General features: G+C 39.1%; 1 protein-coding gene across 1 annotated transcript; it reads right to left on the bottom strand.

Annotated features, from left to right (window-relative positions):
* Nucleotides 1-1,629: 1,629 nt before the first annotated feature.
* LOC103038307 (transmembrane protein 200C) lies at nt 1,630-21,385 on the bottom strand. Its single transcript, XM_007258444.4, has 2 exons — nt 21,293-21,385; nt 1,630-4,057 (listed from the first exon to the last, which is right to left on the bottom strand). The coding sequence occupies exon 2, from the start codon at nt 4,022-4,024 to the stop codon at nt 2,495-2,497; it is 1,530 nt and encodes a 509-aa protein (XP_007258506.3). The 5' UTR covers nt 4,025-4,057; nt 21,293-21,385; the 3' UTR covers nt 1,630-2,494.
* Nucleotides 21,386-24,396: the final 3,011 nt, after the last annotated feature.

Below are 24,396 nucleotides of genomic sequence, written 5' to 3'. Positions count from 1 at the left end.
TCGTCTCTCAAATATGACGTTTCATGTTATTGGTGAAGAAGGAGATGTTTATATACGTATTAATGTGCACATGTGAGATGTTTCAGGGCCAGATTTGTCCACATTACACATAGAAACAGATCACTTACATTTGTGAATGTGAAACGTCAACGCCAAATCTGATCTGAGCAAAAAAACGGATTTGAGAAATGTGGCTTATAATGTGAACATAGTCTTAGGTAAGCCAATAAACTGCACTGCCTGAATAAAAAAGTCAACATCTGGATTAAACCAAACAAATAGGTACGAACCCCTTACTGGATAATTACAGCATGGGTGATTTTGTTTCAGCTGGCAACAAGTTATTTAACCCCAACTGGAGCAAGGAGTTGCTTCACATTTCCTAAACAATCATGGCAAAGACACATCCCGTGATCTTGGAAAAGATTGTCTGTTTGAGAAGGGTCAAATCACTGGCATGCATCAAGCTCAAAAAATTACTAAAATTGGGTTAAGAACTTTCCAACGCATTATTAAATCATCTTCGAGAAAGAAATGTGGCCGGAAAAAAGTCCTGAATGATGGTGATCGGCGATCATTTAAATGTTTGGTCAGATAAAAAAAAATATATATATATATGTTTAATATGTTATGTTGTTCTGGATGGTGTGGCTGTGTCCCTATTGGTGTGTACACCATCTTAAGGTGTCCTGAATTGTGTCGCGGATGCTTTAGAAAGAAAAGGTTGGTGTATTCGAAGCTTTAAGATGTGCCAGATGGCGTGGTGGCCTTTTTATAACGTGGTGTTGGCTGTGCTTGTAATGGCTAGGGGCCGGCCGAGTGCTTCTTCGGCCGCCAGGGGGAGGTCTTGAGCCCCTAATCAGACCTGATCCACTCCACCTGGGTTTGCCCCTATATAAACCCTGAGATTCAGGTCCTCGGGGCTGGATCTTTGAAGCTCATGAGAGTGAATCTCTGCCCGATTTTTCTCTGAGCTCCGGCTCTCATTTCCCTTCTGCTTCTATCCTTTATTTCCCTCTCGAGTTTGGTGTGGCTGTGTAGAGCTGTGTGCTCCACCGCTCTCCTCTTGTTCTCTGAGTCTTTGTTTGTTTGTTTGTGTGTGTGTGTCTGCTTTGAGATCTACTGTTCTGCCACTGGGTTCTACAACTCTCTGGGCTGGAGTGCCACCTATCTGTAGCACTCCAACCCATTACAGTGCTAGTCAAATATGTGTCAAATAGGATGTGCAGATGGTGTGCCAGGAGCTTTAAAAAGTGCTGGTTGATGATCCAGCAGCTTTATGATGTGGTGAATTTGACTGTTGTCACTGTGATAAAATTACTATTACTAATTACTAATTTCACCAGAATGATGTATGACCAAATGTCTAAATATATAATATATTTACTTAAATAACTGACATTATAAAATTGTTGATAGTATTATTTTAGGAATAGTAGCAAAATATATGTATTAAGTTTTTAACAGTGTTAAGTTTTATTCAACAGTGAACATCATTCACTAAATTGGCACTACCACCCATCACCACCAGATGTCAGTACAGACCAGAGCATAAAAACAAAGCAACGCACAGAAAGAACACCACGATGAACAGAGCAAAATATTATTACTCAAACAAATAATCATAAATAACAATTAACTCAATTATTTTTTATTGTTTTTAACTCTTGATCAGTGACAGCTGTGTATGACATTGTTAGGATGTACACTTAAAATATCCCAAAGCAAAACACAAACTTACCTATAAGAAAGAAAAAACGAATGTTTAATTTATGGCCTTCGTAGTTTGCAAGCCAGGTGACACCTGAGAATTCAGATCTAGCACTTATTGCTGGTTTGATTTTACAACAATATCCAGATACTAAATGTGAAAAAAACACATGAGGTTGCATAATTATAGGCTGTACATCAAAGGGAAAATATATGAAGGTTCATTTACCCATTTATGTTATTTTTTCTTTTCACTATCTGATGTAGAGGATCTGCAAGAGTCATTTGTGCAACAAAAGTTGGTGAAACTTTAGGAAAACACATCAATAATTCTTTAGTTAGACTAAATAGTTCATGAATTATTAATTGCTCATGAATTATTACATTAAAAAATACTCAACAGGCAACACTACTTCAGTGTAAGACAAAACAGCATATAACAAATCATAGAAAGGCACAAGAACGACTTGTTTTTCTACTCTTGGAGTAATCTACTGGCTGCGACCTCGGACAAAAATTGTGGCCATCTCCTCAGAATGCTGGATTGAATCTCCAGTCTTGTAGGTTTTAATCAAATATACTTTATATATGTACTTAGGGGTGTTGAGTTCTGTACAAATGTTATCAAAACCTTCTCTCAGATATGCTACAGGCTCACTGACAGGACCAACCACACCTCGGTTATACATGAAAATGCTAATTGTCTCTAAGCCTGAAAAATCAAAGACTACATCTTGCTTTCATGGCTGAACCAGACTTTCCGACCGTCTGCTCTGTCTGTCTCTCAGAGATTCGCCTTTGGCTCCATGTCTGCATCGGTTGTACCAAAGTTTGATGGCACAACATCGGTATGAAGTTGTGTGAGAGAGATACAGGGGAGGGCCTGTGCAATCATGACACATTCCTCCTGCTGTAACAGTGCCTCTTCAGGTCCAGTTGCAGGTCCTGTTTCCGCCGCCCCATCTGGGGCCTCAAATGAGTCTCCTCCAAGCTCGGCCAGCTTGATGTAGCCCTTGCTGCCTGAGCGGTCGAGCCTCGGACAGCTGAACCTCCGAGACCTTTCTTCCTGGCGTCCGCCAGCCAGGTCGGAAAGAGCATTCAGGGACAGGTGGGAACCTAAGATCCTAACCCCAGGGCTAGGCTGCAGCAGCTGCTGCTGTTGGTGTGCTCTCGATCCTACCTGAACCTCACTTGAAAGTTTAGAGTCCTGGGATGCTGACAAAGCCGGCCTTGAAACTTCCGCCTTGGTTTGCACGGAAGTACTGATTAGCTCTGTGGAGCTCTGGCTTGATGACTGCAGCTCCTCTTTTGGACTGCAAGGGACTCTGTCCCCAGAAGAGTCTCTCTCTCTGGCCTCCATTTCACGGTTGTTGAGCTTGATCACGGGCAAAGTGAACGCGTTGACCGAAGAAGCGACTATGGAGCGAGTTTCCCAGTCTTTTGGAGTGGAGTTTGGCTCCTCAAACCTGGCCTGGTCCCTGTAAATGCTGTATATTGTATCAGTAAGCGACTGCCTTTCCCTCGACCAGCTGCATTTCCTGGCACAGGAGGGCCTCCTTAGTCCAGGAAAGTCCAGGCCTTTGCAGGATATACTGGATGGCCAGGAACCCCTGGAAGGCATGGGGTTGCCATATGCGCCTGGCTTGTCACTGGTCCTGGATTGCGAGCTGCTCAACAGCCCATTGAAAGGAGCACAGTCTTTGGACCGTAGGCTGTGGATGTCAATGACGGTAGAGTAAATGTCCCTCAAGTTGATGATCTTTGTCTTCTTGTCACGGTTCTCGTGTAGCACGGCGTTGGCGCAGATGAACAGGAAGATGCCAATGCCCATGACCAGTGGCCCGAACACTTTGAGGTTGTCTGAGTACTGGTAGTTGGAAAAGAAGTCTTCAAAGAACCCAACATGTCGAGAAGCAGGAGGAATGGGCTTGGTAGAGTTAATTGTAGCATCACTGCCATTCAACTGTGCTTGTAGCTTATTATTGCTTGTGATGTTTGAACCCTGTTGAGAGTTTCTGGTCGAGTTGCCCGGTTGTCTCACAGGCTTCACCCTCTGTAAGCTGACAGTATGGGCCAGGTTCTCTCTGGGCCAGTAGCCCAGGACTGCCATGGCTATTCCCACCATCAAGACCAGGACTCCGAACGCAGCTGCCATGCCTGAAACAGAGCACAGGTTCAGCTTCCCCTTTACTACAACAATGTCATTCTTCCTCTTTTTTCTGGCTTTCCTCCTTCGCTTGTTTTCTGCCCGGTTCTTGGTGCGCAGTGAATCCTGGCGCCGGGTAATCCTCAGGAGGCCGCCTGTGGCTATCATCGCGCCTGCTGGACGATGGAGCTTTTACTCATCCTGCAGGGGAACAGAAATTGGTAGATATATTAAAGAGTGAATGGGTTCTTCACCTTTTAAATGGTATTTAAAAAAAAATCACATTTAATTTAATATTTTTTCTTGTTTAATGTAATACGCAGATGACTTGACACTCAATCTTTGAGCAAGTCCAGAACTAAAGGATCGTTTTTTTGGTCTTCTTCTTCAAAGTGAAGGGGCTGTCACCTTTAATAGAGACCTCTAAGAGGGAACGACTGCAGAAGTATACGCCGAGGTCCACCACTTACAGTGCTTTAAATGTCACCAGTGCCAAAAGGGACCGAAATCTATATATACAAGGACTGCTCTGCATCTGTATCTGTAATTTAATTTATGTGATTTGATGACACCAACGACCCTGATGATCCCGATGATGCTCATCTGCCATTTCATTTGAATAAGCTACCCTTCCCCCCACACACAAGAGCTCATTTAATGTACAGATGGCTCCTAATAGCTTGATGATGCAACACTGCAATAAAGCGCCTTCCTCTTGGATTGCATAATTACAGGAAAATAATAAAGTTAATAATTCCCAGTAATCCTTTTTTTTTTTTTTGGAACGCTTTCAGTGAGTTTTTGGCTTTTGCAGCTTTTTGGTTTTGCCTGAACATTCAAATCATTGGGAATACATAAATCATGATGTTTCTATGATTAATTACAAGGTCTTCGCCCTTCTACTTTCTCTAAAAGTCTCTGTTTTTGTTGTGTTTTATGACAGGTAGCACAAGCGACAAATCCCAAGCTGCCTCATCGCATATACACACTCCAATCAATAAACCAACTACTTTGCAAAGACGCCATTGCTTAATTGCGCTGAATAATGTACAATTCACCCCTGCCTTTGCCAGTAGGTGATCCATTTGCCTAATCAGTCATAATTATGTGTGGCTTAGGGCGAAGGTTTCATGAATTATTCATGTCGTAAATGTCTTTGGGCACAGCTGCTGTGGAGCTCTGTTTTTTTGGAAATGTCAGAGCCTTAGAATGACAGTCTGTTGGGAATGTGAGCTTGAATGCTGTGGTCTGAACCCCTACTGGAGTGCCATAACAGGACCAGGGGTTAGTAGTCTCCAATACTGAAAGGCGCAAAACAGATGATTCACATTCACAATAGACTACATCAGTATGTAGGACTATGGAGTATGATTACAAGCTTTTACAGATGAACAAAGGTGCAGCTGGCCACTTTGTAGTTTTCTGTGCTGCATCTCAATGGTGTCTGCACTCTTCTAAGACTTGCCGCTCTTTTCCCTGAGGTAGAAGAAAACCTAAGAGCTTTTGTTGGGTGTTCCAGAGTCAGAATAAATTGCGTACCAGATTCAGTGGAAAATATACAGCAAGAAGACCTTGAACTTACTGAAGAAGCTATGTCGTCCATTTTTCTCATATAGGATAAGAAAAAAAACATGGACACAATTACATCAGGAATTTCACAGATATTATCTCACATTAGCTAATAGCTAGCTACTCTTACATCACTCTCTCACAACTTTATCTTCTAAACTTGTATCAAGCATTAAAGTTAAAAAATGACAGTATTGAACTGCTCTGTTGGATGTGGTGACCTTAGTCTGCTAGCTGGCTAGGCTAGCACTAGTAACTATTGCAAAATACCATAATAATGTGGCATTTGATGTGCTAGCTTAGCTATCATGCTAAATCAGGGTCCACACTAATATCTGCCAGTGTAGCATAAACTAGCCAGAATGTTAAATGTCCTATATGGATGTCTGGATCTCTTTTAGCCTTTTCTGGATCTCTTTTAGATTTTATTACAGAGAGTGTAATTTGTCCTGTTTAACTGGATAAAGTCCAGTATATTTTGAATAAAAATAAAATTATATACTGTATCAAATCATTTTATTTTTATTTTACAATATACTGGATTTTATTCAGTTAAACAGGACAAATTACACTCTTTGCAATAAAATATGTCATAGGCAAATATGCCACTGTTCTTTGAGCGCTCACAATACTCACAATATGCTCCTTCATATCTCCACATTGTGGCACTAATCTAATGAATAGGGTAAACCTGCGGTGAAGAATATTGGTTGTTAAATTCTGTTACACCAGTAACTCGTTGCTTCCTTGTATTTGCTTATGTAGAAGTATTTAACACTTCACTTGGATGGTCATTTGATGTCCTCTTTGATGCTCAACTGACATTCAACTAACATTTAACTACATGTCTATTACATGCAAATGAACTAAAAGGTGAAAGTAAATGATTCTCTATTGAATATAACCCTACATTCAACTCTTATCCAAACGCTTATCTTAATATTTTAGGATTGGGTTTAGGGTTAGAATTTAAGCTTAGGGTAAGTGTTAGGTGTAGGGTTAGATTTTAGGGTTGATTAAGGGTTAAGGTTAGGGTTAGGTGTAGGGTTATGTTCTATTTTAAATAATTTACATTCAACATATGCTTAAGTTAAATTTAATGGACATTGAATTCAGTGTTAGTTGAATGTCAGTTGAGCATCAAAAAGGCCATAAAATGGACCATCCGAGTAAAGTGTTTTTATCCTCTTCAGTAACACAGATGCTGTGAAGTATCGGAGAAAATGTTCTTGTTATATATTAAGTATTGAGGAACCGCAGTATTGTGATTTCATTGTCATCGACGGCAATGTATTATGATAATATTGTATCATGAGATGTCCTTTGATTTCCACTCCTAGTACTAAGTATTGAAGAGTTTTCAAGTAGCTTTTTTTTATAGTTTTAAGAATCTACCACTTCTTCTAATGCTAGTGTTGTCTGCTGTTGTCTAAATATTACAGTAAAAACTGTGCATTATGGAAACGTCTTTAAATGTTCATGATACAACATTTTTACCATATTGCTCATTTCTGAACATTATTCCTTTATAAAATCTCAAAATGATTTGTGAGATCAAACTGCTTGTCTCTCTCTCTATCTGTTCCTCCAGAGCGAAGGCGGAAGAACAATACATAGTACACACACATACAAACACACACACACACTCCCCCATACACACATAGACACATACACACACACACAGCAAGTCCATATGCCTTCTTCAAAGGGCCGGTGTGTGCAAGCTTCACAGTGCTGGTCTTCAGAGCGTTTGTGTTGGCTGCAGCGCTGGGCGATATTTCGGCAGACCGCCGCACATCTCTCTCTCAGCCTCTCTCTCGCCTCTCTCCAAAGGACAAGCCTCTCCTCAGGCCTTATGTGTATAAAAGCACGGAGGCCAAAAAACAATACTAACACACTCCCACGCCTGTACACATATAGCCAAGGCTCTTTATGTAGAGCTACGATCCATAAGCACAGTTCCTGCTCTCCAGACTCACAAGTCTTACACGGCGCTCTGCACTGACAGGGTCTTCACCTGTAGCCCCCTTTAGAGAGAGGGTCAGAGAGATGACTCACTGTGGTAGAAGAGCTGTCTGACTCCTCAGAGTCGAGGCACAGAAGCGCGTGAACTAGAAATCCCTGCAACTGCAATTTACTCTGGTCGCATCATGTTTTATAGGGCTGGGCAATATGGCTCTAAAATAATATCACGATAACAATATCACAAGATATTGATTCTTGATGAGCTGACAAAACATATTTTTTTATTCATCTCAAGTATATACCACTGCAACAAAATGTATATAAATCTGTTTTATTCAGTATAAATATAACAGTTTTACACATTCAGTATTAACAAAATCTAAAAATGTTGGTCTATTTTGTAAACAGTAACTTACCAAGACTATTAAATGTACTATAAATAAAACAACATACCAACAAAAATCTACCACATACCATATTTTTTAGATTATAAGACGCACTAAAAATCCTTTAAATTTTCCAAAACTCAACAACGTGCCTCATAATCTGGTGCATCTTATGTATAAATTCTACCATTATGGTATTAAGGAAAAGTAAAGCCACTCCACAAAAGCGTTATAAGGGTTTTTAGTGAAATTCCTCCAGCACTAAGGCTGCGTGCTTTCACCGTTCAGATGTGAGTATATTGGATTGTAGTCTGCATGTTTCCAGGTTAAAACAAGCTACATGGGAAGAACCGCTAGCTGCTAGCGCCCTGGATTACCGGAGCACTACCGGAACAGGGTTCCTCAGTGTATCGCTGTCGGATGGCATTTGCATCCCGCTGGTGTCGCGGTTAGCGGCTAATGCTAATGCTGCTGCACCCAGCCTTAGTTGCTGGACAAACTCACCCTTACACAAAATATTGGAAATCTAAGCTTACTGTAAATAAACAGACGTGCTTTACTCACCCAAATAAACTGTTTCAGAAGAGATATCTATGTAGATTAACATCCAGCCGGCGCTCGTTTGACTTTGAAAGAGTATTTTTTAAGAATTACAGTTTTGTTCACTTAGGTGCTTCCCCCAGCTTCCCCATTAGAAGGGAAACATGGCGACACCCTTGCTCACTTCAATGTAGCCATCCTTGTTAGTTTCTCTTAATGCGCCTTATAATCCAGTGCGCCTTATGTATGAAAATAGACCAGAAAATAGACATTCATTGATAGTGTGCCTTATAATCTTATAGTCTGAAAAATATGGTACATATAGACTGCAACCAAACAATTTAAAGTGAATACAGCAAATGGCCAAACAAATCAAGTTTTGTTTTTTTATCGTGTCAAAAATGTGGTGATATTATGGCATATGATATGGCACACCCCAAGTAAACCCCTACAAGTCCCTGTCAAAGTCCTTATAGACAAGTCTGTTAACTCTGCAGCCATGTTTGCTATGGCACTGAGCAGTTAGCCCCAATTATACAAGACCACCCACCTATCTCTATGAAACTACAGACTCAAACTACGGATATATTTTAAATCTGATAAAACCTAATAGAACAGTTTGAATCATTTGGCTCAATAATGGACAAACATTTTGATTTGATTTAATTTGAATAATCGCTAAACTGTAACTGCAATGCACTAAACAAAGTGCTGTGGACAGACAAGAGTAAGGCTGGCCACTCACTCACTTCACACTTACTGTAGTTTGGTCACCAAAAGTGAAAAGCACAATAGATTACATATTTCCTTATTAAATGTATTTTTAAAATCTTCTGTGCATTTAAAATGCATTTAAATCCCACATTCAGCTGTTTCTATCCTTATAAAGTGATAAAGGAAACTATGGTTAGAAGCTGTAAGCTGTAGGAAGGAAAATGCCGTAAAATATCGGTAGTCAAAAAACAACAAGAGAACTGTTACAGTGTCCTCCTAATGCCTTGCAATCTGTATTTTACAACCATAAATAGGTTTTAAATGAAGAAAAAATGAATGCATGCCTCTAACATTGATTTTACCATCTGAATGTTCATCATCATCCATCATCAACAGTCTCACTGAATATAAGTACCCTGTTATACCAACAGATGACAAATGTACTGTTAGATATCTCGTTAACAAGATTACAGGTAAACTGAGGCAAAAACCTGGCTTTCTGTATTGAAAGAAAATGTGTTTTCTGATTACCACAAGGAGGAAAAGATTGCTGAAGAGACATTACTGTCTGTGGATGATGGAGAAGTGATTAGAGATATGCCAATATTCCTGCAAATACCTCTAAATCTTTAGATTCTGTTCATCACTGTGCTTTCACTCTTTCATTTCCGGAAACCCTGACAATACCCGTCACTGTGTACTCTATGAAAAGGTTGATTAGTCATCTCCGGCTGCGTGTCAGAAAACACACACGCACGCGCAGGCATACACACACACACGCACACACGTGCGCACACACACACACACACACACACACACTAGATTTAGACTGTAAAGCACAGGCTGGTCATAATGGCCTGTTTTGTTACTGCTAGATGTAATAATGCTCACTGATAATAACACAAATTATCATTAGAGTCGTGCCAGTGGCTGGAGTTTTAGTGTCAGGACCAGCTAGAATAGATGGGATATATACAGCCTATATCTGTATTTACTATTCATAGGTTGAGTAAAACGAACATTGTTGTACAGGTATAATAACTATGGACAACATTTCTCCCGAATTCCAAATAAAAATATAGTCATTTAGAGTATAGAGAAAAAGGGCTGAAATAACAAAAAAGTCATAGTTTTTAGAGTTCAGAAATCAATATTTGGTGGAATAACCCTGTTTTTTAATCACAGTTTTCGTGCATCTTGGCATGTTCTCCTTCACCAGTCTTACACACTGCTTTTGGACAACTTGATGGCACTCCTGGTAAAAATTCAAGCAGTTTAGTTTGGTTTGATGGCTTGTCTCCATCCATCTTCCTCTTAATTATATTCCAGAGATTTTCAATTTGGTAAAATCAAAGAAACTCATAATTTTTAAATAGTCTATTTTAGTCTAATTTTTTTCCACAGCTGTATTCTTTCAGAAGCTCTTTCGTAAGGTAATACAATAATGTTGGATGAGAAGTTGAATCTCCTCAGTAATTCATCTCAAATGTGTTCTATCAGATTGAGGTCAGGACTCTGTGCAGGCCAGTCAAGTTCTTCCACAGTCTTTCCTTATCCATGTCTTTATGGACCTTGCTTTGTGCACTGGTGAGCACTTACTTCTGAACAGGAAGCAGCCATTCCCAATCTGTTGAAACAAAGTTGAGAGCATGAAATTGTGTAAAATATCTTGGTAAGCTTTCCTTTTTTGGTAAGAGTTCCTTTCACTGGAACTAAGGGGCCAAGCTCAAGTCCTGAGAAATCAACCCCATGCCATAATCCCCCCTCTACCAAACTTTACTCTTAGCACAATGAGGTCAGACAAGCACCGTTCTCCTGGCAACTGCCAAACCCAGACTGGTCTATTGGATTGCCATATGGGAAAGTGTGATTCACCACTTCTGAAAACACGTCAACAGTGCTCTAGATACCAGAGATGCCAAGATTTACAACATTGCATTCGAAGATTTGTAATGTAAGATGATGTATATTATGTATTAACCATGTTTTCTGTATGAGATGGAACGATCCCTTCAAATTGAACCCTTCTGCTAAACCTCAGCAAACACACACACACACAGTAAGGGGTTAAGGTCCTTATGTCCACTGGTTCTCCGGCCTGCACTATTGGGTTTCAAACCTCTTCTGTTCAAACAGTGCAACTGTCCGAGATTTTATCATTTAAAAAATGTGAATCATCTGTTCCCACAACGCACTTGTCAAATTTATCCAACACGATGCTTCATTACACCCATTAAAATACTGTATTCAGAAATGTATTTGTATTACAGAGATTGCTGTGCTTTACAGAATATTAGAGTTGTTTAGATGGAATGAAGAGGACCTACACAATGTTAAACAGGTGGTTTCATAAAGGATTTTATATTACGGTTATTTATGATATTTAACTTTTTTTTACAGTTCATTTAGTCAATTATTTCCAATACTCTCATTATAACGTATAACATTAAAACTTTTAAGTACTGTGATATTCTCTTTTGCAATATGATTTTCAAACACAGTGTTCATTTTTATTTAGATTTTATAAATATGATAGTGTGTTTTATACTATATCACAATGTAATGTAACCTTGCTTACAGAATCGCAAAATAAATGGCTATATATTAAATCGTAAACTCTGTATTCTGATAGGAATCATACATCACAAGTTATTGGCAATACAAAGCCCTAGTAACTATCTCATCTGTTGCTGGCACAGCTTCCCTTCTGGGCTTAATGAAGCCCTCATTAGTCATTAATTAATAAAGTGATAAAGCCTCTATCTGCCTGTGGATCTTACATTTTTTTGGCACCTCGCTGAGTTTCTGCTTTCTCGTGTAAGTGCAGTTTAACTGCCCAGACAAGCAGGTCCTGGAGTCAAAAATTTAATAAGCGGCTTGTGTGTGGCGTACTGTTCAGAACAGCCCTTTTGGCCTTCCGACCCATTTTTAGTTACCCACTCTCATTGTTCATGGTAATTTTAATAAAGCGCACTCCTGTGCTCTCAGCCAAACGCTGAACATTTAAAATGATGGCAAGCACAAACCGCAGTTTCCCAGTCTACTCACTTAATGAGGAAACCGGACTGATCCAGGGTATAAGCTGAGAGTCTGAGGTGGAACTGCACATCCAGTTCGTTCTTAATATCTTACAGCAGAAAAGCAAGCAAGTTCCATACAGCAGATATGTGTTCAGCTTCTGAAGCTCATAACAGAAAGCCTGCAGGTTTCAGGAGACCACAACCAGAATAGAACATTTCTAGTGGAGGCTGTTTTGGACTTTTTGGAATAATTACAGGAAGTTGAGGTTTGTTTTTGGCTATTCCAATATCTAACTCCAACAGGTATGAAAATATTAATGTCTTTACTAATGTATTGGTGCAAAATACCACACACAGGATGCCTTAAAGGAGAACTCCAGTGTAAAATTGACTTTTGGTGTAGTAAAACAGGATAAAAAGTACTTACCTTTGATGAATAGCACACCTAAGTTCACCCACAGCGCTCAGAGATCCAGAAATCTACAGACTGAGTGACACTGGGCATAATTTGCCCGATAAATAGCTTTTTCCACCATTATCCAGTAGCTCAAAGTAGCTCCACACCTCCTTGCACCAGCTGCTAAGAGCTAAAGCTAGAGTTATAGGATATAAACAGAAGTTTTTAATAAGCTTCTTGTGCATGTTTTAAGTTATTAATGCCTCGTGTTAATTGTCAGGGTTCTCTGAATTCTAGCAAGTAAGTGTGGAGCTACTTTGAGCTGGATAACGGAGGAAACAGCAATTTATCGTGGCAAATTATGCCCCATGTCACCCAGTCTGAAGGGTTTTGGACAAACTGTTAAAATTTCTGTTTGTGTGCTATTCATCAAAGGTAAGTACTCTTTATCGTGTTTTACTACACCAAAAGTCCATTTTACACCAGAGTTCTCCTTTAAGAGACCTGTGGAGTCCATGCTTTCAATGGACAGATTTTCTGAAGGGGAACAAAGGATTAGAAGTATATGAAGAAGTATTAGGAAGTGTTAATCTTATGGCTGACTGGTGTACAGTACACTGTATCCCCAAATGCTTTTGTATTTTAAAGAACCAAACCCATGATTACCCAATGCCAGGAATGGCAGTTAGACAGATAGGCCACCTGGAGCCCCAGACATGGATTTTTGTGGATTTATGGATTTATGCTCCACTGCTTTTTGTACAGGTATAATATTGGCACTCATACACACAACACTTGCATCTTGTGAAACCCAGGTATCAAACCCACAAACATGTAATCAATAACATTAAACATTAAATGCTAAACCACCACTGCCCCCTGTGGCTGGTTCCCTATGAATTATTGTAATTAGTTACTCTGATTACTTATGATTAAAATTGCTCTCTATTCATTGAGGATTTTGTGTAAAATAAACAACACTATCAGATACAATAGATTATTTTTAGATCTATATAGTTATTAGTCAAAAGCCTTTTTTCAAAAACAAAAGAAAATTAAAACAAAAACAAAAAGGAAAATAAATAATGTATTAAAAAAAAAAGGCAAATAATTAGTGAGGGGGTCTACCTGCTAGACCATGTCTGGAACTGTCAGGCGAGAGATTCCTGTTATAGAAAACAGACACAAAAAAAAAAAAACAAGGATCCAAATGCTAAAGAAACAATGGGACTGGAGTAACACATAACCTGTCTAACGTTGGACGTACAACCATGGACGAGGAACACAGGAACAAGGAAAACCATTTATACACACAAAAGGGGACAGGAAACAAAAAAAAACCTGAGCGTGGGTAACAAGGGGGCGGAGCTACAAACAAACAGGTGAGCAACAGGGACGGGGACACAGGAAAACACAGGGCACGTACAGAGGAAGGTAAATAAACACAGGAACAGACCAGAGAGACGAAAAAAACAAACAGACAAGAACGTTGCAGGACATTGCTACCTTCTTTAAAGCAAACATATTTATTTTCTGATATAAAATGGTGTCTATTGACTTTTGACTCACTCTGTATATGTATATACAGTAAATAGCATACTAAAAATACAGGGATTGTCAGCAGATTTGAACAGAATTCATTGGGCCAACATGCCGTAATATTAATAATTTCCTTCACATATCACATTTTTTTTTTCTAATAAACAACACTGGGCAGATAAATTCTACCTCTAGTAGATGCACCAGGGCACTTCCTGCCATGTAAATATTGCACATGCACACATTACGATGACATGCTGACATGCTGACATGCTGACACAACTTACTGTATATTTGTATATATATATATATATATATATATATATATATATATATATATATATATTATGCAGCACTACTTATACTAGGTACTATACCTTTCCAGTCTTGCAGTAAACACATGATGCTAACTCTAATTGTGACAGAATCTGTCAGCATGCTCTGCATACTGTCTTACTGTCTTACTCAACCCAGAGGAACACTGAGATACATAGAAAAAACAGAGATATATTTCACTGCTTCTAATATTTCCAACTTAAACCGCCCTGTACTTTTTGTCTTACATTAGAACACAGCTGTCAGCATTGTCGGCTCACAGATGGGTGGAGCTTCAGTGGCAGGTTCAGAACTGTCAGCTCGAGGAGATGGTGATGTGTGAACAGCAGTGTGAAGAGAGAAAAGGTGTGAAGTAACAGGGTTGGGCAGTTGGTTGGACGGTTGGATGCATTTGCATGCAAAAATGGGCAATTTTGGTGTTAAAGCCTGGTGCTGTTATATGAAGTGGAGTCAGCTTCCCACAGAAACAGCGCTCCTGTCCCAAATACTGTCTTTAAACTACTGATTTTAAAGGACGTGTACATTTATTAAGACTAATACACAGTCATATCTGATAATGCCATCCTTGTTTCTACACCCGCTGTCCATTTATTCAGCTCCTATGTCTTTAAGTTGTAGGCATTTTTGTGTGGTGGGTTATTCTCAGCACTAAAACTAACATGCTGGTGGTGTATGAGGTGTTGGTGTGTGTTGTTCTGGTTCGAGTAAGTGGATCAGACACTGCAGCAGTGCTGCTGGTGTTTTTAAACATGGAGTTCACTCACTGTCCTCGGCATAAAATGATGTTATGTAATAACAAAAGTTTGGGAGAAGGACCACGCCCGAACTCTACGTTCTAACTCCACCCCGTATCAATCAACCGTCCTATAAATACCTCCCCTAACTAACTATCTCTCGTGACGAAAGTTCGCAACCCACCTCCTCCCCAACAACCCCCTTTTTCTACTCTTCCACTTCTCATTAAATAAAAAGGGGGGGATATAACTGCACGCTTCTTCAAGCATGCAGTTCAGAACTCCAGCCCAAATTTCCCTGAGTTCCCTCCCCTTTTTCCTTCTTCTTTCTCTACTTCTTTAGGCGTGGTCCGCACTTAGCAAATAGACATTTCTAACTAGCTTGGTCTCTGATATAAAGTCAGAAAGAGAAGCTCATCTGTTGCTGCGGAGTTTCAGGTTGATCATCCTCTAGTGCTTTAGCAATGGTCACAAGACGCTGCCCACAGGACGCTGCCCACAGGACGCTGCCCACAGGACGCTGTAGGTTGGATATTTCTGGTTTGGGAAATATTTTCAATCCTTCATCAACACCTCCAGCAGCACTGCTGCATCTGATCCATTTATACCAGCACAACACACTCTACTAACACACTAACCAGCATATCAATCTGCAGTGTAAGAAAAAGGTGCTGAGAATGACGCACCCAAATAATAATAATAATAGCTGTCTGTGGTGGTCCTGTGGGGTACTGACCATTGAGTAACAGGGAGAAAGGAGGAACGGACACAGAAAAACAGATACTCGACTACAGGCTAGAATTATAGAACTACAATGTGTTCCTATATGATCAATGGAGCTGCTAAAATGGATAGTAAATGTAGAATTAAGTGTAGAAATTCATCATCCTTGTCAGATGTTGTAGTTCAGTTCTAGAGGAAGGAAAAGTCCTGCAAGAGAAAGCATTGTCTTTCCCTTTAATGGATAGTTTAAGGGTGGTTCAGTCAGATATATGTATTTAAGCCTCAAGAACCTGTAATTTTGAATGTAATATTATACATTAAGAGGGGATATGGATAAGCCAAATCAAATGCTACAGAGAAACCTGCAGTATCCTCATATGGGTCATATACTCAGATAGTCATATAGTCAGAATGGAGGTTGCACATGGGAGGCCTTCAGTTTAGTTTAAGTGCTGTAAATCATGCTGATCATGAACTAATTTTAATAGTAGTACAGTAGTAGTGGTGCCTTCTGATCACCAAGCCTTCACCAGGACATCTATTTACCTTCTTCTAGATTTCACCTCTTCACACTGAGCACTCTCTTTCCATGTTAAGATGTTCTTTATGTTAAGATGCTTTTGGGAAACTAAGCCCAGATTAGTATGTTAATATTTTGTGTTGGGGTGGCATGGTGGTACTGGTACCTTGTACTACAGGTAGTACTGGGTTTGTGGGTTCAGTCCCCTCTCTGGTCACTCTTGTCTTTGAGGAGTTTATTTTTTCACACCTGCACAGGCCTGGATAGATAGTTTGTGTACTAACTACAAACTGTCCCTTACACTGTGCCAACATTTCTTGATGAATGGAACAATGAAAACTGTTGAAAATGACCTGAAATTAACTCTTTTTACATTGACCTCCATTGAAATTTTTAGATTTTTTTCTCTCTCCTGTAAAAGTGCTGTTTTGGAGATACTTGTTTTTCATTGGACAGTACAATATACCTTTATGGTATTAAAATTTGGACTAGACATCTGAAGGTAGGCCTGTCACAATAAATAAAACTTGTGACGACATATCGGCCTATAAATTATTCAGATAAATGATACTATTGTCATTTTAAGACAAGATTTAAATTCCACTGACATAATGATAACAGAGAAGCATAACAAAACATTCATTCTCTTTCAAAGACAACACAATTGTAGTTAGCCATAGTTTGGGAAATATTTACTTTTTTCTTCACCTACTGCAGCCCACACTGTGTTTACGGAGGGGTTGCTGTTATGAAAGCAGTAATCTGGTATTGCCTGACTGAATAAAATACTGTTCACTGTTCACATATTTATATGAACAAACAAACGAATATACACAATAGATGATATCACGATTATCAAATATTTTTGAGGGCATGTCCATGTATTGTATGATAAGTCGATAATGTAATTATCGTGACAGGCCTATCTGAAGGCAGCAGTTTAATAGATCAGGAAGAGTAGATTACTGCTAATGTCAGCTACAGGGCTACCACTATTGTATTATATAGTCATTGTTATGCAAAAACTTTGTATCTCCAAAATGCCGCCCAATACTTTATTTCTTGTAATTTTAGGGCATTTCAATTGGTTTATTCATCATGATTAGATCTTTTGACAACAGATTAGATTTTTGACACTGCTTAGATTAACCAGCACCTCACAGTTGCCTCTCTAAGCTAATTGCCCAGGTCTTTTCATAAACTAGCTTCTAAACCTTTCCGAACAATAACATTAATTATTAATAACTGGATAATATAGACATTTAGGGGTTAAAGCATCACAACACAGCTCTGGCCCTGTCCTCGGTCCTGAAGCCTCCAACCCACAAAGCAGATTTGAGATTAATGGGATCTCACGACAGGCTGCTATCAGATAGAAGAGTAGTGCTCACATTAGGCTTAGCCCCAGCATTAAGCATTTATTACCCACATCTGACATAACGCGATCCTCAGTGCTTTACCATGCCTGCAGTTCTCATTTACTGTGCTCAGGATCTTCTGCTATCTGATATCCGGGGATTAAACGCCTTGCTTTATTTCCTGGCCGAGCTGAACAATAGCCCACCCATCAGATTACAGCTTTAGATCCCCCTCGTCATTTGGACTGTGCAGTTAGTGCACGTGGAGAAAATCCAGCTCCATAATGCACGGTAGGGGTTAAGCATGTGAAAAGGGTTCATCTGACCCCTTTCATACACTTCCATCACACACAACGCCTGAACCCAGCATCTGCATAATGATAACCACAGAACATTCGCAGATAATCCCTGCATATCTCCAGCACCATTTCCATCTGAAACACACTCACACACACAAACACACACATGCCTGCAGATGCCACGAGTTCTCTCCACACACACACAAGCAACACACAGCTAGCTCCACAACCTCAACAAAACGTCATATCATCTCCCGCGAAGCAGTCTGCTCGCTTCCACTCACTCCACTGTTCAGAGATAAAGCTCTGAAGATCTGAAGATGCCACACATCTGAAGCCTTTCATTAGCACCAGATAGCAACAGCTAACCTGTTACAAAAGCCTGTTCTCTGTGTGGAAGAGGAAACGAGCCCAGGCACAGCACAATGCTCAGTGCTGAACAAACACTAACAGCCTTCAGGAGGGGGTATAATGTGCACAATTATGGACTGATAAATGGAATTATGTCTTAGAGTATAAATTAAACCTCTTGATTCGTATCAAGACCTATATAGACCTGTAGAGTCAAAGTATTTTTATTACACAATGTCAAACTAAGACCTATAAATTAGCTTTAATATTGGACTTCCAAAAAAATGTATATTGCCATTTAGAGCATTCATTTGCAGAAAATGAGAAATGGCTGAAATAACAAAAAATATGCAGAGCTTTCAGACCTCAAATAATGCAAAGAAAACAAGTTCATATTGATATTCAAGTTTTAAAAGTTTAAAAATCAATATTTGGTGAAATAAGCCTGTTTTTTAATCACAGTTTTCATGCATCTTGGCATATTCTCCTCCACCAGTCTTACACACTGCTTTTGGATAACTTTATGCCTTTACTCCTGGTGCAAAAATTCAAGCAGTTCAGCTTGGTTTGATGGCTTGTGATCATCCATCTTCCTTTAATTTGGTAAGATTGTTTTTTTAGGGCTGTATATTTGCTGTCAGGGTCAAGATCTGTATGTTTTATTTAATGGTCAAGACCTACAGAGCTGAATTAAGTCATATACTGTAATATTATCCAATAATGTTGAACTAAGACCTGTAGAGATGAATTAAGACCTGTGTAAAATGTAAGGATTTGGATTAATACTAGCCCTATGCTTAAGTACAATACTATTCTCTATAATGTTGAACTAAGAAAGATAAAGGTCAGAATAAGCCATACAGTATAATATAATATTTTATTAGACTTAAATCTGTATGGATTTCCCAGACCGGGACTAAGCCTAGTTTTGGTAGATTTTGGTAGATTTTCTTTTGAATAATTTTGAATTTCCATTTAAAATGCTGTGTTGTAGAAGACCAGGTTCTTTCCCTGTTTGAGAAACTGACCCATAGAGTCTGGTTAACACCTAATATTCTTTTTATTATTTATTATACTGGACTAAGACCTAAAGCATTATAGACCTGTGGAATTTAAGTAAATGCTATAGAAACCTACTATTTTTAAGATGAATTTATTCATACAGTTTTGTGTATAATGTTAAACAGCGGTAAAATAAAGACTAATCAATTCTAATTATTAGTGTTACCTATAATGCTGGCCTATGACCTATGAGTTCTGTGAACTATTAGCTGAACTTACACACATACAAAGTTGAATTAAAGACTATATAATTGCCTACGATGTAAATTATAACATATAAAGAGGTAATAAATTGTAAAGCATTGTAAATTCTATAATGTCGGTCCAAGTTGTAATCCATATTGAGTCCAATTAGAGTCTATAGAATTATCCATGACATGACATAAAACCTATATTATATTATCTCTAATGCTACATTTTTAAGACAAGTAGACTTAAATATACTTGAGATATTTTTAAAGATCTATAGGGGCAGTTTACTGGACATGGATTTAGCCTAGCCTTAGACTATACTATATATGTGCTTAAGTCTGGGTTTAGGCTTAGTCTGAATGTGAGAATCATCTCATAATGTTGAATTAAGATGTACAGTGGCTGCCCACACTATAACAGTGTGTGTGATTCTGATTAGCGCTCCAGTGACTGAACATTATGAAGCCCCACAGGTTCACTCAACTGTGCTGGAGGAGGTAACAGTGCTGGAGGAACACCAAAACAAAAGATCTAAAGACCAGCTGCTGTTGCAGTGACACCGTTAAAGGCCTGCTGAAATACCCACTAGTTTACTAGTTTTACTGATAGCTGGTTTCAGATGGTCTAAACTGGTCATTAAGGGTTCAGAGGATTGAAGCTGGTCATTTAGAAGAAAGCATACAGTATGCTGGTGACCAACATTGCATTTGCATGTTGCATTTGTCATTTTGATCATGCTCAGTCATGCTGTTCTGGTCCACCAGCTTTGTTTTGATGGTCTGGTAAACTAGCTCGATCTAGAGGGTCTGATCAAACAGTTTGGTCTTAATGGTCCAGTAAACCAGCTTCGTCTTGGTGGTCTGATCCACTAGCTTGGTCTTGACATTCTGGTCCACCAGTTTGTTATTGATGGTCTGGTGAACTAGCTTGGTCTTGATTGTCTGGTCAACAAACTTGGTCCTGATGGTCTAATGACACAGCATGGTCTTGATGTTTTGGTAAACCAGCTTGATCTAAAGAGGTCGATCAAACAAATTGGTCTTGATGTTCTGGTAAACCAGCTTAATCTAGATGGTCTGATCAAACAGCTTGGTCTTGATGTTCTGGTAAACCAGCTTGGTCTGGATAGTCTGATCAAACAGCTTGGTCTTGATGGTCTGGTCCACTAGCTTGGTCTTGATAGTCTGATCAAACAGCTTGGTCTTGATGGTCTGAAAAACCAGCTTAATCTAGATGGTCTGATTAAACAGCTTGGTCTTGATGGTCTGGTCCTCTAGCTTCGTATTGATGGTCTGGTAAATCAGCTTGATCTAGAGGGTCTGATTAAACAGCTTGGTCTTGATGGTCTGGTCCAACATTCTGGTCTTGTTGATCATACTGGTCATCTGGCAATGCTGGCTTGGCAATGTTGGTCCACTAGCAAACACAAGCTTTGCCATACTGGTTCTCAGGCTTGGTCAGGTATTGATCACCATCAACACTAAACCCAAACAAGACCATACCCTACTGAACCATACTGTTCCAAATAAAATCTGATTCAAAATCAACCAGTTTAACCAGTATGACCAGCTTGAACCTCCTGATCTCTCCTTCATACCTAAAAGTTCAGCTGTGGAGATTCATTCACGCGTTTTACGAATTAACGTTTTTGCAGGTTAAATACGGTCATTTACTGTAGCCACTAACACACATATACGCACGTTCGCCCCGCGCGCGGACACGCAGACTTACCGAGTACCGTGTGGTCATCTCGCTGTCTCGCGCTCCGCAGCTCGCGCTCCCGCCGCCTTCAGCGCTTCCTCGCGCTGCTCTCCGCCGCGCACACTGCCGAGAGCGCGAGAGGGGCGGGGAGTGCGAGCGAGCGCGCGCGCGACCGGGTGACGCGAGAAAGGCGGGTAGAGCTGCTGAACGCAGAGTGAGAACAGTAGAAGTGCTGTTTGGGTGAGTGTTTGTAAAATTAAAACAATAACTCAAGCAGAAGAGCAGAAAAGACTGTTCAACTACAAATAACTCAACCCAAACTCAAAGACGAACAAAATCATAAAATCAGAATAGCATAAAACTAAGAAAAAACCTGGAGAGGAAAACTCTGGATCCATTCTGTACAACATACTCTTTACATCCCCAGCTGGCATTTATTTCAACGTTGAACTAACCTTGATCAACGCTGATGTTATAGTTGAATCAACATTGGATTTGGTGTTGATTTTGAAAAGTGAATCAATGTTGATATGGCAACCTTGTTTCAACGTCACACATTTAACCTTTAATAAACCGTAACTCAATAAAATTAGAAAATCCTCTGGTTAACAGAGTGTTAACAATAAACGTACATCATTGCAGTAAATCTGAGCATAAAGAAAGTTACCCACCACTACCAATTGGATTTAATATCTAATCTCAAAAACACGTCCAGCTGGCACACAACGCACGTTATAATATGGTTGAATATTACTAAAGTAATGTCTGTTTCAACCTCAAAGTTGAAACAACATTGAATCAACATTTAATGTTAAATGGTTGTGCAAACGTTGAAATTTTAACTCTGAATCAACATAATGTCCTTAACCTTCTGTAAAATGTAAAGAGTAGAAAGTTCAGATAACTTAAGAAGTTATGTAAAGAAGTACAAGTAAATTTAATCTAAAATATACTTACTCCAGTAAATTATAAAAAAAAGTATCCATAAACACACTCCTAGACCTTGTAGAAAGCTTTGTAAAGTAAAAGGCAATTCTAGCAAGCCTGCAGGCCAAGTAAGTGTAACTTATAAATTCCTGTGAGATCTTTGCTGTGTTTGGGTGAGTATTATTATGGGGAAAAATGAGAAGTAAAACAGGTGGCTGCAGGATGTCATGTTGCTGAGCCGTCACTAGTAACACTTCTAGTGGTGACCAACTGTGGTATACCATGGCTTACCAGATCATCACACCAGCAGTTTGGCCAGTCTGTCACTTCGCACTTCACAGCAAACCTAATCGTCATTGGATCCCAAACAGAACCTGGAGTCATTAGTTAAGACAATACGATCACAACTTGAGCAGACTTTAGATGATACAAAAAATACACAATAGAGCTCATTTACAATTGTTACAAAATGTTACACTAACTATACAATTAGTAACACCATCACTAAAGTTGGGTATACACTGTATGACAAGTTTTGGAACCCTTCTTTAATTTTACAACATACAACATCACATAAAATACAAAAATATACCATGGATGACCCTATAAAAAAGCAGAACAATTATTGGAAAATCAGGTAATCCCTAACAGGAAATGTTCTACCAAGAAAATAATGCTGCTGGGCACTTTGTCTTTGGTCCAGCCATTCCTGGAACATGTGAGCTCCTGATTTAAACACACAAACACCAGGTAACATCAGGTTAATAAATTACACCCATAAACTTTCTTACTCTTTATCACTAAAGTCGGATAAAAATCACCTGAATGCATGCCTTTTGAAAAAAACATAGATGTAAGGAGGGAATCAACCATAACATTAATGACATCAATCAGCCCTGAAGCTTCCCAAAGTCCCATGCAGCTCAGACAGCAGCAACACAATAAAAAAATCACATGTGGGTGAAAATTACCTTGCGTTAGCGTTCTAGGGTAAAATGTGAGGTTTGAAAAAGGTTTGAGATGTGAGAAACTTCAACTTCTGAAATTCTGAGTCCCCGATTCTTCTGAAAGCAGCATAACAAATGCTGACCCAGTGCTAAGAAGCTCCTGTTCTTCATATATTTCATAACAGCTCATTCTGTTCTAACACTCCAGTGCTGATCTGACAGCTATCCAAGCTGTTCTTTTACTTTAATCATTTATTGGCCATAATGTCCTTTATAGTTCCTCATAAAAAAGGGGAAAATACAGGAACCGTAAGGACAGGACAGACAGTTTTATTCATTGTATAAGAAAAGATTCCAGGGAGCATCTTTCCACTGAACTCTGTACTATATTAAGACATTAAATGCCACAATACAGTCAAATATGTTAAAGTGCACAGCCACGATGAATAATCGTCTTATAATTCTTACTGTTTAATAATGCATTCACTGTCTTATCCTGTGCTCATCACAGGGTGCGAAACATGAACGCAACAGCACAGATTAGTAGCAGTTTAAGTAGCTGTAAAGGGAATCTGGGTTAGGAAACAGTATTTAACCTTTATTGCACACTATTTTCTGGTAAACAACTTTTTTCAATAGAGAAGAAGTCTTCAGCAGTAGAAAAACCCCGGAAATGCAGAAACTCTTGCATTTATTAAACATAAACCCAAGATTTTTTTTATGTTTTGTCTTGTCAACTTTATTGGATTTGTTGCTGATAACAGTCTGGAACATACTTTTTGTTTTTGGTCTTATAATTTTGATTTGACGGAACACAGTACAATTGTCCACTGTGTGATGGTCCAGTAAAGTTTTAAATGGCATTTTTATGGTAGTGCTTGACAAAGGTTTGCCCAAAATACTCTCATGGTCCTTGATATAGTGGCATCTGAGGAGTCAGAGTGCTCTTGTCCTTTATACACTGAATGATTTTATAATGGTATGCACTGTAGAGGAAGACATCCAAACCCTTTATAACTTTCTTTGTTTTTAAACAATAATTAAATAATTTTCCCAGTGTCTAATGACAAACTGCAGATCCTGTGCGTATCATTACTCCACAAAGCCTTAAATTGTTAAAATTATCTCGAAATGTGTTGCATGCCTTAAATGCAGGAATGGACATATCTTAACAAATGAAATTAGGTTCAGCAGACAAAATAAGACATAGATTAGGTTTATACTGCAATATGTAATATTTATATTTATGCAATAAAATAA

This window comes from Astyanax mexicanus, chromosome 4, assembly GCF_023375975.1.
Source record: "Astyanax mexicanus isolate ESR-SI-001 chromosome 4, AstMex3_surface, whole genome shotgun sequence".
Lineage (NCBI taxonomy): Eukaryota > Metazoa > Chordata > Actinopteri > Characiformes > Acestrorhamphidae > Astyanax > Astyanax mexicanus.
This window is presented reverse-complemented; position numbering and strand designations above follow the sequence as displayed.